Source organism: Melampsora larici-populina (assembly GCF_000204055.1).
Source record: "Melampsora larici-populina 98AG31 unplaced genomic scaffold MELLAscaffold_21, whole genome shotgun sequence".
Taxonomy (NCBI): domain Eukaryota; kingdom Fungi; phylum Basidiomycota; class Pucciniomycetes; order Pucciniales; family Melampsoraceae; genus Melampsora; species Melampsora laricis-populina.
In genome coordinates, this window is record NW_006768785.1 from 941307 (window position 1) to 957246 (window position 15940).

General features: G+C 37.4%; 4 protein-coding genes across 4 annotated transcripts; 3 read left to right on the forward strand and 1 right to left on the reverse strand.

The window, feature by feature from the left end:
- Window positions 1-1280: 1280 nt before the first annotated feature.
- MELLADRAFT_107092 (uncharacterized protein) lies at window positions 1281-3475 on the reverse strand (the record flags this gene model as incomplete). Its single annotated transcript, XM_007410652.1, has 5 exons — window positions 1281-1405; window positions 1764-2452; window positions 2473-2561; window positions 2647-3114; window positions 3185-3475. 5 exons carry the CDS (start codon window positions 3473-3475, stop codon window positions 1281-1283), a joined length of 1662 nt encoding a protein of 553 aa, XP_007410714.1.
- Window positions 3476-4177: 702 nt separating this feature from the next.
- Window positions 4178-6522, forward strand: MELLADRAFT_87524 (uncharacterized protein; the record flags this gene model as incomplete). Its single annotated transcript, XM_007410600.1, has 4 exons — window positions 4178-4892; window positions 4981-5480; window positions 5571-5945; window positions 6031-6522. The coding sequence occupies 4 exons, from the start codon at window positions 4178-4180 to the stop codon at window positions 6520-6522; spliced, it is 2082 nt and encodes a 693-aa protein (XP_007410662.1).
- Window positions 6523-7435: 913 nt separating this feature from the next.
- On the forward strand, window positions 7436-9987 carry MELLADRAFT_36399 (uncharacterized protein; the record flags this gene model as incomplete). The annotated part of the gene is made up of 12 exons (XM_007410601.1): window positions 7436-7652; window positions 7708-7803; window positions 7900-7934; window positions 8026-8245; window positions 8327-8556; window positions 8705-8827; window positions 8910-8950; window positions 9052-9363; window positions 9444-9515; window positions 9616-9667; window positions 9770-9862; window positions 9946-9987. The coding sequence occupies 12 exons, from the start codon at window positions 7436-7438 to the stop codon at window positions 9985-9987; spliced, it is 1533 nt and encodes a 510-aa protein (XP_007410663.1).
- Window positions 9988-12456: 2469 nt separating this feature from the next.
- MELLADRAFT_123595 (putative carboxypeptidase cpdS precursor) lies at window positions 12457-14943 on the forward strand (the record flags this gene model as incomplete). Its single annotated transcript, XM_007410602.1, has 16 exons — window positions 12457-12581; window positions 12659-12824; window positions 12896-12930; window positions 12995-13130; window positions 13210-13243; window positions 13317-13437; window positions 13503-13548; window positions 13624-13713; window positions 13799-13840; window positions 13899-13952; window positions 14023-14048; window positions 14141-14155; window positions 14241-14393; window positions 14509-14580; window positions 14654-14741; window positions 14815-14943. The coding sequence occupies 16 exons, from the start codon at window positions 12457-12459 to the stop codon at window positions 14941-14943; spliced, it is 1332 nt and encodes a 443-aa protein (XP_007410664.1).
- Window positions 14944-15940: the final 997 nt, after the last annotated feature.

Sequence of the window (15940 nt, forward strand, 5' to 3'; positions counted from 1 at the left end):
TCGTGGAAAATGGAGGTTTTCAGCTAATTACATATGTCAAATGACGTCAGAATAGGTTGATAGATGGCTCATTCAACGCAGAAGAGTGGATTACATAATGTACAAACTTTAAATCATTAGTAACGGAGGTGTGTGTAAAAAGTTATAAGGCAAATAAAGAATTGGTGTGAATCTCGAATTTACAGTCACAAGTCATATGTAACACTAAAAACCTTAACTTCACAACTCAATATCTTACTCATCACTCATCAGAAGTAGGTCATGTAGGTGTCAGAAATGATCAGTAACACGTGGGCTACAAGATGCACTTTAGTAATCAAAAATTGGAGCACATCTGAAAAAATTCGTAATCTCAAAAATTGGTTTTCAGCTAGTTTACAAGGAAAAAATCACCTGTATTCATCATAAGAAGTGCTGTACATCATATTATTGCGTCATTGATCACTTTTAGCTGTGAAAATTACATCATTTATTAGTAACAAAACCATTACATTGCGTCATCATAGGGTTTTTAGGGAATTTTGGGCGGATTTGATTGGTTTTGAGGCTGTTGACCATTGTAAAAGTTCTAGTACATTGTTATATATACTTTGAGAGGGTTTTGGGACTGTTGTTCCCCTTTTTTTTTTCTTTATCATTTACGCCATTATTATTTTGTTTATCATCATAAACTTATTTTAATAGTACCTGTTCACTTAAATACGCCCTTTATTACAGTTATAAAGAGAAATTTACTTTAGTTTTATAGTCATAAAGACTTATTGGGAATAATATCAATCAGATATTGCTTATTTTTTTTCAGTTATCAATTGGGAATAACACTATAGCAGTGTTGATAGTAATACAAAGTGTGCTTTTGAAGTTAAAATTACGTGTGAAGTTATATTTCTCTGGTGCCTTATCAGTACTCAATACAACAGAGCTCTTTCTGATTGTGTTGTTTTAGAAGAGCAGTCCTTAGATAACTTCTACTAGTCATTTTATTAGTAGATTATCCTCTTTAAGCTCTGTATAACCCTTGTTGGGTTATAAGTTCTACAACGCCCACTTGGGCAAACCAGTAAGTTGGCTATAATGACGTCTGCTATGTCTTTAGGTAATGTTTGAGTGAGCAATATTATCAAACGTGGAAGATAATTAGCGTAGTGCTTCAGACGTTTCATTCCATGAGCAATTACAGCCCAGCGTTTCCAAACGTGTATCATACGTCCAACATCTCCAGCGGACATGGATCGAGATCCTTCAATGACAGTAGCGAAGTCTTGCAGTCGTAGGAGAAATCAAAGGTGTTTCTGATCGGCGGTATTCTTGGCGTTCTGAATGGCCTCTGGCCCAAAATATTCATTGTATGTTTGATCTATAACAAGCTTCATCTTCTCAGGTGTCATATTAACTCGCTCTTTTCCTACAGTTTCAACATCCAGATTCATCACTCTCCTGCACATATATCAACAACTATATCAGCGATAGAGCATAAAATAAGATACAATTGATGGTAAGAATGGTATGTTAGACTTACTGGATGCAAAGTGTGATCGAGCCTTCGTGAAGCCGCTCCATTGACCGGATCATTGCGGTAAAATCTTTCTTGCTGGTGGGCTTTTCAAAATTGCCGCCAAGGGCTTCTATGCCTCTCCAAGCACCCATATCCTTCACATCCTTATGGTCGCCCCAGTGCTCAAGTAGGATTGCCTGAGATATATTCCATAATACATGTGCAGCGCCGAGAATCATCAGGATATGCTGAAAGCTCTCGGATGGACTAGAACACGGATCTCGTTCATCGACGACACTTGCAACTATACGTGCTGTTCCCAAATCACCCTCCCAGACTTGCGCACGACTAGCATACTTCTCTCTTGACAAACCAGTCTGATTTAATACAGAATTATACAACTCTCCTACCCCTGAAGTCGAGTTATCCAAAGCTGACATCATCTTGAGCATCATGATGTCTGGTTTCTTGGCCGGAAGGGGTCGCACAGCGGGCAGATGTTGGTATGGAACTTGTTTGCCCTCGATGGGTTTTGCAACATATTTGACAAGAGCTACTGAAATTTGCGACTTGAGAGTGAGTTCCCAGTCTGAAATCTCGGTCGGAGTCGGTAGAATTTTGGCAAGATCAATAGGTTTCGTCTGTGATTCGTCCAAGATCGCCTTCAACTTCTCAGACGTGAAATCTTCCGCCTTGATTGAAATACCTTCTGGTATTGTTGGTTGATGGATATAGCCCCATGACCCATGCCACATTGTGCTCTCTCGCTCGACAGTGGAAGTATGGATGTGTTGTTGGAAGTCGATGTTGTCCAGCGTAATGAATGGTGCTAGCGAAGTATCCTTTCCCATGACATCGACTATCTTCTTCTTCAACTCTTGTCCTAGATGCTCCAACGCATTGATTGCTGTCCTCCGATTGACCGAGAGGCCAATATAGTTGAGATAACCGTTGAGACTTGTTCAGATACGCCGCACGCCAGCATAGTGAGTCCGTTTTCCACTTGGAGTGTGTTAACACGTCGATTACAGACATTTGAAATCATGGAACAAATAGTTCGTGCAACCTAGATATAATTGGTACACAATCAGTGATCATAATCATAAATTTTATTGAATGTCCGGACCAGTAATATGAAACGTAACACTTACTGAGCGATGTCGAGTCTTTCGATTCTCTTGATGATCTTTTGACTTGCGATAGACGTAGCCATTCAATCTGTCAATATATTCCTCATCCTCTTTTGAACCACCAGGTCCACCAAGACTCGCAACAGGAAGGGATCCAGGTTGGATGTTTTCTTCAGATTCATCATCTGAGTTGATGTCAATGTTTTCATCAATAGCTGATCGTGTTTCCAACGGAGTCTTGCCACCAGCCTGTTTTTGTTCCAATCGCGCCTTTCGTACGGTCGCCTCGCGTACTCGTTCCACCTCACTATGAGTAAAGGTTGATTGTATCAAATTGAACAGAAACGGCATCAACTTTTCAAGTGTCATGTCTCGTTCATATACAATGCCATGATCGAAATCCGATGGTGTCACTTCCGAGGCATCAATGTAGAAGCCTTTGGGCACCTTGCCGCATGGTGGATGCTGTTTCTTGACTAATAAAACTGCCTACATCCACAAAAACCATCAGCTTGACGGCTTGCAAATAAGGATAATCTTAACCCATGCGCAGACCAACCTGCGATAATACCCATTCTTCCCAAAACTTACGACCAACTTTTGTTTTCAATAGAACATCTCGTATTTTGCACAGTATCCTCTCGGTTGAAGGCAGGCCTGCACTGGAGCCCCATACGTGTTGAGCTTTCACCAGTTCGGGTTTTTGCGACGACAGAAAAGCTTTGATAAAACTTTTTATATTAAGGTGATTAGAGCTTATGCATAGGAGAATACGCTGTATTGCTTTGAAAGACACTTGCGAGGAGCCTGGACCAACACAATCTCCGGATGGATCCTGAGATTGAGACATGACTTTGATATACGACAAGGGTTGGTGGTTGCCAAAAATATAAAACGTGAGGCGACGTTGATCAGACGAACACAAATTTGTTAAGGGTTTTGGACCAACATCCAAAATGGTTTGGTTTTATTTCAAAATGAAGGTGGGTTTTGTCCCTAAACCAAATTTAGATTTTGAAATACTACTTTGCAAACTAGAGCAGGGTCAGAGGGAGTTTCAGAAAATATGAATAGGCAGATTTGTTGGGAAGAAGCACAGGTAGCTTCAGTAGAAAAGAGCACGGTGGTTGATTGAGGGGAAGTGGGAGAATATGAGGTGCCAAAAAAACTCTCCGCCAAAATAATCCTAAAGGCGTGTTAGAATTCTCCTGCTCGCTCACCAGGCCCGGCCGGTAATACATAAGTCCCTCCACAGACACCCGAAGCCTGCGAGGATCAAGTGTCTGACTGAGGGACTTAGTTAAGTTAGGGTTGTAGGTTTGTACACCGCTGTTGTGTTTTCCAGAACCAACTTTGTATACCCTAATAGCCGGATGCCGGTTTACCACGGGCCGCCACAGCAATGTTCCAACAGCAACAACTGATGATCAGACATTCATCTGGAACAGCAATCGACTATCAACGATTTATCAAAGATAACCAACTCAAACCAGAAGCACACTTCATCACACATGAACTCTTTAACCAATCAAACTAACTTCATTCATTCAAGATGAAACAACTTAGCAATCGATCAATCTTAAACTTACCAATCTCTACTTCAATCATTCATTATCTTTCATCTGATCCAATCGTACCATCCATCTCAAAACTATTTTCAATTCATCAATCCAATAATTCAACTTCAATCAAACCATCAAACTTACGTAGATCTCGTCAAGTTAATGCTACCTTTAGTTTTGTAACACCTTTACCTATTTCCTTTCCATATCAAATTCCACAAACTTATTTAAATCCTCAATCAAAACCAGAATCAGTTTCATTAGATGAAATTGAATCATATCTATCACAATTCGAACCTAATCCAAATCATCCAATTCAAACTAAAATCACATCAAACTCTCATGAATCTTTAACTCCTCTAGGTTTCACAAGTCAAGCTCGTCAAACCCTTTTTCAATCCCTTTCACCCGAATTATTAAGTTTATCTTATAAATCTATTCAAGATTGTTTACCAAACTTAATCATTGGAATCAATGAATCGAGTGAAGAACGAATCGAATTAATTAAAGTTTTGAGTGGTGAGATCGTATTAGGTAGATTACCTGAAACTGTTGATCGATCATCAAAACCTTCACATCTTACAGAAGTTGAGGACCAAGATTTGATTAAACAAAAAGGATTCGGTCCTTGGAGTTTAGCTTATGCTGGTCATCAATTCGGTTTCTTTGCTGGTCAATTAGGTGATGGTAGAGCGATTTCGATTCGTACGTTTCTTTGTTTTCTTTCTTCTTCTGATGTTCTCTCAAGATTCAGCCTGAAGGTCAACTTGATGTGTTTGGGTTGAAATTTCAGTTTCGACTCCGACCACCGAATCAATCCTTAACCAAGCTTTCAATCTAACTACTGTTCCTTCAACTCATCAAATCAAACCCAAAATTGAACTCCAATTAAAAGGAGCCGGTCGAACTCCATTCTCAAGATTCGCAGATGGATTAGCCGTCTTACGGTCCTCGATTCGTGAATATCTAGGTACCGAGTTTTCTCATTCGCTCTATGGATTTCCTACCTCAAGATCGATGAGTTTGATCAGTTTATCAAACCTACAAGTCCAACGTGAAAGCATGGAGAGTGGAGCGATCGTTAGTAGGTTAGCACCTAGTTGGATTAGGATTGGGAATTTCGAATTGTTTAGGTTTAGAGAAGATTGGAAGAAGTTGATGGACTTAATCCGATTTGTGGGAGTTCAAGTCTTTGGGTTTTCTAAAGATCAACCCGATCTGGGATTAAAAGTTTTTAAAGAGATTATGATTCGGAATGCTATGATGGTAGCTGCTTGGCAAGCATGGGGTTTCGTACGTTTATCTCTTTGTTCGGTACCCAACATGAGCTTTTTTCACTGATGGATTTGGATTTGAATTTGATCTTTGCTCATCATTCAAAAGATGCACGGAGTGATCAATACAGATAACGTAAGTATCTTAGGGATCACCATTGATTTTGGACCATATGCATTCATGGACATCTATGATCCGAATCATATTTGTAATAAATCAGATGAGAATGGACGATATGATTTCAAATCCCAACCTGAAATGATTAAGTTTAGTTTAAAGAAATTAGGTGAAAGTTTGAATGAATGGATCGGATTTGAAACATTACAAAAAGATGATCTTGAGAAGAAAGAGTTTGTGGAATTGATGAAGGATGATTTAGAATTTAGGAAAAAGGTTAAGGAGATCGGTCAGGTTGAGGTATTGAAAGTCTTGGATGGATTTGATGAAATTTATTTACATCAATATGATTCTATCATGATTAAAGTTGGTGATGAATTAAGTTTCTTTCTTTTTTGAGTTGAGTTGAGAACTGACTTGTTTTGAATCTGATTCACAAAAACGGTTTTAGAGATTAGGTTTAGAAGAATTAAAACCAACCGATCATAAAGAAATCATTAAACCTTTATTGGATTTAATGAAAGATAAATTAGATTATTCGAATACGATCAAGAAATTAAACCATTTACCTAACTTAGAGAAACCGAATGCAATCGAAACCGAAACCGAATTAACCACATATATTACTGAACTATCAACCCCACCCTTTTCAAATCCAAATCAAAACCAAAACCCACAAGAAGATTTCAAAAGATGGAAAGATTGGATCCACAACTTTATCAAAAGAAAACAAGAAAATCATTCGATTGATGTAAATGATTTGAATCCCAAGTTTATACTTAGACAATGGATCTTGGAAGAAATCATCCAAGATCCTAAATTGATCAACCTGATCTTAGGTTTGATTAATGGAGAGATTGATGAAAGTGATCCAAGGGTTCAAAGGTTTTTGGAAGTGGGTGATCGGAAGTGGATTGGATTTCAATGTTCTTGTTCTTCTTAAACTTTTTTTTATCATTATAAAAGATCTTTTTGGGTTCTTAATGCATTGAACTGGAAAGACGGGTTCTTTAATGTAAGTTTTATGTATCATTCTTTTTCATTATCATAACATTTTTAATTGTAAAGAGTTTATACCGTTATGTACGTAAGTTTTTTTTTCATCAACAAGTTGAACTGTTGAAATGAAGATCCAAAAAAGTAAAAAAGTCAAGTTTAAAGCTTTCTTGGTTTTCTTGAGATTCAGTTATTTCAAGTAAAGAGGAAGGATATTTGTGATGTCATATGCCTGAAATGGCATATCCCCGCAAGGCTTAAACTGAGGCTTGTACGCTCTGAACAGTAAGGATAACGTTGTTGTACATCTTCAGTTCTTCAGACGTATCTTTCATGGCAGAGTCTTGGAAGGAAACATTTGGAAACCAAAATGATGAGTTAGAGTTCCAGATGTGATGCTAAAGAGTAAGGACATAGATAGACATCTTATTGAATTTGACACTGAGCCCTGGCCCCTTATGGTATTCTTGGACAGTTTATTTGAACTTGAAACGGTTTTCAAAACTTTCCAAATTACGAAATTTGTTTGTAAGTGTAAAGATGCTCGTTTGAGAAAAGGAAAATCATGGAATTTTAAGAAACATGTGACTTGCATATCCGAAGTGTTGTTTGAAAGTTGCATGAAGTTTGGTACAGATCATCATCAGATCATTAGTAATGTTAATCTCACAGCAATCAAGTATAAGATATGTTTGAATGGACTAGCTACATTAGAATTAACATTAGCATTAGATGAAACAGTCATATCAATCGAGAACTGGTTTATAAGACACTTTCTCTCGGGAGTCTAGACACAGATTTTTGATCCAGAAAGAATTAATTCAATTCACCATATAAAGACTAGCAAGCAAGAAAAAATCATGTTGATTTTCATCATCAACTTGTTCATATTTTATTTACCAATTTCAATAATTCTTTATCATTTGTTTTGTTATTATTTTGATTACTTTTCACTTAAGTCTTATCCAGGTCCATTCTTGGCTAAGTTTTCTAGGGTTTGGTTGGCTAAAGTTTCAAGAAATGGAAAACGATATCTGTCGATTCATGAAGCTCATCTTAAGTTTGGTAAGTTTTCAAGTTTTGATTTCCATTAAGATCTTTTAAAGTGAATTTTTGGTTTTTGTAGGTCGAGTGATTAGGATAGCTCCTGATGAAATTAGTATTGCTGATAAAGATGCTATTCAACCTGTTTTGGGACATGGAAATGGAAATACTAAAAGTGAATTTTGTGAGTGAAGTTTACATATCAAAAAATCTTTTAAAGTGGTCTTGATCAATGATAAGATCCAAAGACTGATTTGATTGTATGATTCTCAAACTGAAGATGACGCATTTGTTTCGATCCATCGTGGTTTATTTGTAAGAGTTCTCCTCTCCAAAATTCAAAGGATTTCCTCAATTAACCCAATCCAACTTTTTTCCTGATTTTTTTTTGATTTTTTTGATTTAGAATACAAGAGATAGGATCGATCATACTCGTAAACGAAAGTTAATTTCAAATACGTTTAGTCAAAAGAACGTATTAGAATTCGAACCTTATATTTCTTCTACTCTTCATCAATTCTTAATTCAATGGGATCGATTATGTGATCAAGTTGAAAAACCATCGATTGATTGGTATGAATTTGATTCTTTACCTTGGTTTAATTATTTAGCTTTCGATATAATTGGTAAAATTCTTCATTCAAATCTTCCAAAAAAGAAAAACTTTTGAAAAGATTGATTTTGTTTTTTTTTGTGGTTTGGAATAGGTGATTTAGCATTTGGTGAACCGTTTGGGATGATCCAACGTGCTGCAGATTATGCGGAAGTAGATGATGGTCATGATCAAGTTTTACATTTACCTGCTGTTCAAATCTTAAATGAACGTGGTGAATATAGTATGACTCAAGGTTGTCTTCCTTCTTGGATTCGCCCAATCACTCCTTATCTCGATCCTTGGTTTGCACGTGGAGCCACTAGTGTGTCAAATTTAGCTGGTGTAAGCGTTTTGTTTCTAAATGTCTTTTTATATTTCTTATCTTATTTGGGTGATTACTTGATTGATAAGCCTGACTGTTAGAGAAATGGTGATGAAAATAACTTGTTGATGAGTGCTTGGATGAATGGATTTCTTTTGGATTAAATAGATTGCTCGGAATCGAGTCAAGAAGCGTTTAGAAGGAGGTCCTCAAGATCGAAAAGATCTTTTGGCTCGATTACAAGAAGGAACAGACGCAAATGGACAGCCGATGGGTCGGGATGAACTAACGGTAAGCATAGAGTATTTTGAACATCTAGAACCATAAAAGATGAAGAGGCTCATGAAAAATTGAATGGGAACTTTACCTCTAGGCCGAAGCTTTAACCCAATTAATAGCAGGAAGTGACACAACGTAAACTTCATGCTTCCTTTAAATCTCTATCCGTTTAAAGTATCAGCAAGAGACTGATGATGTTCTGCCTTTATGGTTTTGTTTTTGGTTTATTTTCCCAGCTCGAATTCAAGTTGTGCAATTCTTTGGTGGATAGTTAAACATCCAAACGTTCATAAAAAACTAGTAGAAGAACTAAATACAAAATTCGAAAATCCTTCAATAGGAGTGATTGAATTTATAGATTGTAAAGATTTAAAATATTTAAATGCATGTATTAATGAAGGACTTAGAAGACATTCAACTTCTTCCATTGGATTACCTAGATTGATGGCTAATGATTTAAACTTTAAAGGGTTTTTCATTAAGAAAGGAACCGTTGTTTCGGTTCCTTCTTATGAAATTCATCATGATCCTGAGGTTTGGGGAGACCCGTATGTGATCATGGATTTCTTGGTTCTCTCTCTCTCTGTGTGTGTGTGCATGTATTGAAATTGTGGTTTTTTTCGTTTAGTTGGAACTTTCGTCCGGAAAGATGGCTTGAACCAGATGCTAAAGAACTTGAAAAAGCTTTTATGCCATTTAGGTACGTAATTTCCATTACACTAAACTTGATTTTTGCTATCATGTATAAAGATCAAGGACGTCAAGTTTTGAATTTTAATATTTTTGTCTTTGATGTCTAGTTTTGGACCTCGTTCATGTGTTGGTAGGAATGTAGCTATTTTGGAATTACAAGTGAGTTTATAAGAACAACTTGATATATTAAAGAAAATTGAAGTAAATCAGAATCTTACTTTTTGTTCTGTTTTGTTTGGAAACATTTTTTTTGTTGATTAGATGATCATTTCTACTTTGGTCTTGAGATATGATTTTCAATTATCTTATCCAAATCAATCTGAACTTGAAACTCGTGAAGGGTTTTTGAGAAAAGTTAGTTTGTAAACTTTTTTCCCCACAAGATTTGTTGATCCTAAATGATGATGTGTGTTGCTTTTTTCTTTTCAAAAAAATAGCCAACTGAGTGTTTTATAAAGATTAAAAGAAGATTAGAATGAAGATTCGAATGAAAAAAGGAAAAAGAAAGGGAAAGAAATGTATGAAGATGAAGAGAAATGGTAAGAAAATGAAAATGAAAGATTTTGAAGTAAAAGAAATGTATTTTCAAATGGTGATTCAATTGATTATAAGGTCTTTTTAGTGACGATTATAAGTTTTTTTGTATGAGTTAATTACTAACAACTAAAAAAACAAGTAGGATTTTGTTTTGTTCAATTATATTATTAAGTATTTATTTGTTATTGAAATCTTTTGGTATATGTTGTTGTGTTTTGAAGTATTTTAAATTTTAATGAATTTCTCAAAAAAGTATTATTATGATTTGAAGTGGGATTTAAAAGAAGGAAAGCTTGGAAGGTATGTGTTACATATGGAAAGTTATTTAGGAGGTTTGGTGAGTTGGTCATCAATATGATCATAATAATATGTAAGGGGTTTACAAGTTTGAGGGGTTTGTGTATTTATGTTACAAACAAAATGACGGTTTGTAAGTACTATGAGTCTAAAAATCAGATCACCTGAATGATTAGGTGTTCCAAATTTCAAAATATGTTGATTTTATGTTAAATAAATTAAACTTGAAACACCTTTATAGGTTGGATTTTTTATTGAGAGACCAAAGCTTTTTTGATGTACAAGGGACAGTACATCTTGAGGCATCTGATTGGTCTGAGTCATCCAGGACCACCAAATCTCTTTTTGGAATTCCAACGAAAAGAGTCTATGGCTGAAAAGTGATGAATCCAGTAAGTGTTGAAAAGTTCAAGAACAAAGCTATACTACAATGTATGAAGGAAGCTGTGAAATGAGTCGATTTTGGATATGCACAATGTCATTGCCGGAAAGTTACTTGATAACTACTCCCAAAGAAGCTTATAAATACATACATAAGATGAACATGAGTAGTTTTATTTGGTTGAAGAGATCTTGGTTCGATTTGGAAAGGTTTTACAAATGATTTGTGATTGGAAAGATCAAGTTTATTGAAAGGGTTTTTCATTACAATTATGATCTTTACTGATCACTTATTCCTCAAAGATCATGTTGAGAACCAGTTCCTTTGACAAAGATCCTTCTGGAGCCTAGGCTGTAGCAGCACAGGTTCCGGTGGGCTCGGTTTGATGGAGCTTGTGGTAAGGTAGGATGATGATAGCTGCTGATGTGCCATGAACAATTATGACGTGGTTTGAATTCTTTCACCTGCTCACCTTTGATTATTCGCCCACCTCATTTCGTATACCTCTCCTCTTTACCTCGACTTTGACGATTTGTGGATGATCAACAGAATACGCGAAAATCGTCGCAGTACGTCCACACGGGCTTAAATGACTTGTACACCATCGGAAAGTCAGACCACAAACTGCTCATTGCGGCTCAAAGGTTCCAAACACAGAAGTTGTGACTGATGAGGTCATACGCCTATCCTGAAAAGATATCCCTACCCTTGAAAGTTTCTTGATATTCGGTGGTGAAGCCAAATCAGACGCCCATTAATATCAATATATATGCATCATGTCAGATTGATAATCACGTACTTTCTTTTGGCTTGAAAGAGGTTCAAAAAAAGCTGACTTGCCGTGTTTCCGATTCCAGTGTCCACAATGATACAATTGATAAACTTTGCCACAAATCACAAGACGCTGCTCACCGATGTAGATCTGGGTTTACGCGATTTGCAACACAATCGTTTTGGATTTTAAAGTGAGTTTGTACAATTGTCGTGCCGTAATTGTTATAGGAGTCATTTGTTGGCAAGAGTAGATAAATAAACAATTTTGTGCCATAAAACTATGTACCGTTCTTTGATCTACATCCGGCCGAATCCTTGAGGTTTTAATGGGGTGGAAGCATGCAAGTGATTAGAAGTGATTTAATTGAACAAATGTGTATTCAAAAAAAACAAATTCAAAAGTGCTATAAATTTCTATCAACATCGTCTTGACTCTTGAGACTGTTTAATCTTGACGGCAATGGCGCTGCCCAATCTGGGGAGATCCTTTTGAGGAAAACGTTTGACATCGGGATGCACCTGAAAGTTTTGCTCACTCATTCCGGTTCGGTGACTTCTCGAGCTTGGGTTGGATTCTCAATTACATTTCCTTGCCATCTCGTTACGGCGATGGGGGTCCATGACTCAGCAAGCCGAGTGTGCCACTTCTCTTTGGTAAATTACTGTATGTATTAAAGTACATATCAGAATGACTATTCTTTCGTATTCCGGCACATACGTACCGTTTAATGAACAAGCGATCCTCCTACCAGGGTGCAAGAGAAGCCCAAGGGCGTGGAGTGGCATAAAAGAGCGCTCCTCGTCTTATTTTGGGCTGCCCAACACAACAACACCTCATAGTCGCTCATTTCTTACTTTTGCATCTACCTATCTGGATTTTAGCAATATGCATCCTTTCAACTTGTACTTTATCTCTTTTTTAACATGTCTGTCAAGCTCACTTCAAGTGAGCAGCAAGATGCCTCATGTGACAAGAGCCCCTGCGTATTCTGGCGGAAAACGACAATTCAAATCTGCCCGCGCAAAAGAGTTTTTGGTAGATGGAAAGAAACTTCCATCGGTTGATTTTGATATTGGAGATAGGTAAGTTTGAGGTGAAATCTAAAGTTGATGAAATCTCTAACAAGCGAATTGACTCCATGATCACCTTGGTATGACAGTTATGCTGGTGTTTTACCCACGTCCAATGATCCTAAATCGCCTACCAAATTATTTTTCTGGTTTCTACCATCGCAAACTGAAGTAGGATCCAATGACTTGACTATGTTTACCAATGGTGGACCAGGTTGTTCGTCTTTGATAGGAGCAACTTCGGAAAATGGTCCGGTGAGGAAATTTGTTAAGACAAATCGATTTTATGAATAGTTTCAACTAATTGATTATCCCGGTTTTTTTAGCTCACATTGGCCAAAAAAATTACACGGAATCCATAGTTGAGCTCAAATCATTCTGACTGAAAAAATCTTTGCATTTATAGCTGAAATCTCTTTTTTCAGCTCATGGAACACGGTTTCGAACGTGCTTTACATCGAACATCCTGCTCCCGTCGGTTTCAGTGAAGGAAATGTAACCATCCATAATGAGATTGAGATTGCTAAACCTATCTTTGGATTCTTACAACACTTTGTCGAGGTAAGTTTTTCATCGCCATTGATCAACTCAGAGGTTTGGTCAGATTCTGACTCTCATCTTGATCTCCCCATCCTCATAGGTTTTTGAGGAAATGAAAAATGTTAACTTCTGGGGTCAGGAATCGTATTCATTGTTGCCTTTTGGGTCTCAGTTTTTTTTCTCATACATTTATTCTATGATTTACAGTCTCCGGCGAGTCATACGCAGGCTACTATGTACCTTACATCTGTGACTACATCTACGCCCATCAGTCCGCACTCGCCCTCTCCCTACAAGGTTCATTCCTTATTGACCCGGTCTTTTCCGAGTACGTAAATCTTACTTTAATTGCAATGTGCTCAGGACTGAAGCTATCCCATCTTTGGCGTCTAGTGGAGTGTTCGCTTTCGAAATACCGGCTTACCCATTTGTCAAACGCGTAAGTAAGGTTTACAGAGCTCTGATTTTCCCACTTCTCAAAGTGACGAAAGATTTTCTTTTATCGCACGTGAAGCACCAAGATGCATTCCCATTCAATGCGACCTTCTGGGCACATCTGGCTGACTTGCACCACTCATGCGGGTTTGATGCTTACCTTGAAAAAGTGAGTATTCAGCTCACATAATGCTTTCTACGTGGACCATGTGGCCTTTTTTCAAAGCTGATTCTTAGTCTCTCTATAAAAAAAGTACTTGACATACCCACCTCCTGGACCTTTCGAAGAACCGCTGGTAATTTGTCTTCAACTAGCTTGGGTGGGACCTTGGCTAACATTAGACTCTTGTATAGCCAGGAAGCCTCGAAACCAACGCCTACAACATGACATGCGATATGTACAGTGCAGTAAGCTTTATCTCACTGTGTTCTCCAGATTGAGCTCAGAAGTTGACAGACTTTCTTCAAATATCATCAGATCGTTCTCGCTCTTGAAAACATTACGTGAGTATAGCGGTCGAAGAAATCATTCGAAAGGTTACTCCACATATCTTGAAACTGAAGATACTTTTTTTGTTATCGTCATCTCCAAACAGAAATTTCAATTTTTAGTTGGTTTACTTTTGCTACTTTCAACACACAACATAATAACTAATATAACGGGTTTTGATGAAACAGTAATATCTATGACCGAAGCAATTACACTGGTCCGCTCGATCAAGATTACTTCTCACGCCAAGATGTCAGAGAGGCATTTCACGTTCCTAAAGGCACTCAAAAATGGACCGAGTGTAGTAATTCAAACAATGTACCAATTTCTCTGAACCATTCTTATGATAGATATTCACTGTTTATCACTACTTGAAATAAATCGCTCACCAGGATCTTTCGGACAGATTTTCCCGCACGGAGACGGGTCACAACCACCTGCATGGACTGTTTATCCTCGAGTGATTGAAAAAAGCAAACGCACTTTACTTGCTCATGGGCTTTGGGACTTTCGAATCTTTTCAGAAGGATCACAACTTGGTGTTCAGTTCGTCGAGCTTTTTTTCAAAATATCTTTTTGGGTTATTGGAACCTGATCATCTTGATGAATGAATGAATAGGAATATGACATGGTCTGGTGCTCAAGGATTGTCGAAACCACTGACAGTTCCTTTCATGGTGAAAGGTCAAGGTCATCTTGGAAATTTCGTACGTCAATCGAATTGAGTTTGAAAAAGATATGATAGAGAATTGATTTCTCTTTGAATATATCGATTTTCAGAGAACTGAGAGAGGATTCACTCTTGCTGAAGTTGACAAAGCTGGTCATATGATTCCACAGGATCAACCACAAGCAGCTTTACAACTCTTACAATTCCTTTTAGGTCAACGAGAAACCCCATCAGAATAAATCCTCGATTGAAGTTCCATTCTTGATCTTAACTTATTCATCTGTTTTTCTTCATTCATTTATTCAAGAATTCAGAGTGGATGTGTTTCAAATTATTTAGTCTGATCACTTCACATGGACTCATTGTATGACAATCATACTTTCTTTCAACGCTTAGCTCTTGTTATCTAAAGGAGTGAAGATTACCGCTTGTATAACATCACATCTTGGTATTTTGTGTGTTTGGTATCATATCTTACCTTTGATCATGAGACTCTTTTGTTGTTGAATGTGTATTCATGCCCAAAAGGACACGTTTTCTAAGAACAAAAAAATTTATCTACAAATACTTTTCATTCATTTTTCAATACCTTGTAAATACTATTTTTTGGAATGTCAATCTATGATCAAAAATCATTGGATTTGGGTACCGAATTGCCTTATCATGATCACTAAACAAATCAAGTTTCACTAGATTGGAGAATTCCAATGATTCTCAAAATCCAATGTGGGACTGTAACACGTCACTTGAAGTGTTTCCACATCTACCGTCATCCTAATGAGTGTTGCAACCTCAAGCAGACAGGCTTATCAACATTAATCAGACAAGGTTACTGTTCTTGAGTACACATTCTGGCATTGAGCAGTGAAAGATTTTTTTTGCATGCTCTAGAGCATAACACTCCTGAAAACCAATTATCGTGTCTTTTCCCAGTTTTCAATCCTCACCAAAACTATGTAGGCTTATATAGTTTGACAAGAACACCAGAACCCACCAAGCCCCAATAACATGAAATAGAACTGATGAGTCAGAAAAGAAACCATGCGCGCTCGTCGACCCGTACACGCAGGCCGAGTACCGCGCCCAGACCGCAAATACTGCTGTAGCGGACGGGACCAATCGGGTTGGCAGCTGATCTGCAGGGAATGTGATCAAGGCCTGCGTTGAGACGCAGATCACCACACCATCACACGAATCCTTCGACCAACTGAATTCAATCAATGTTAATCAAACCCA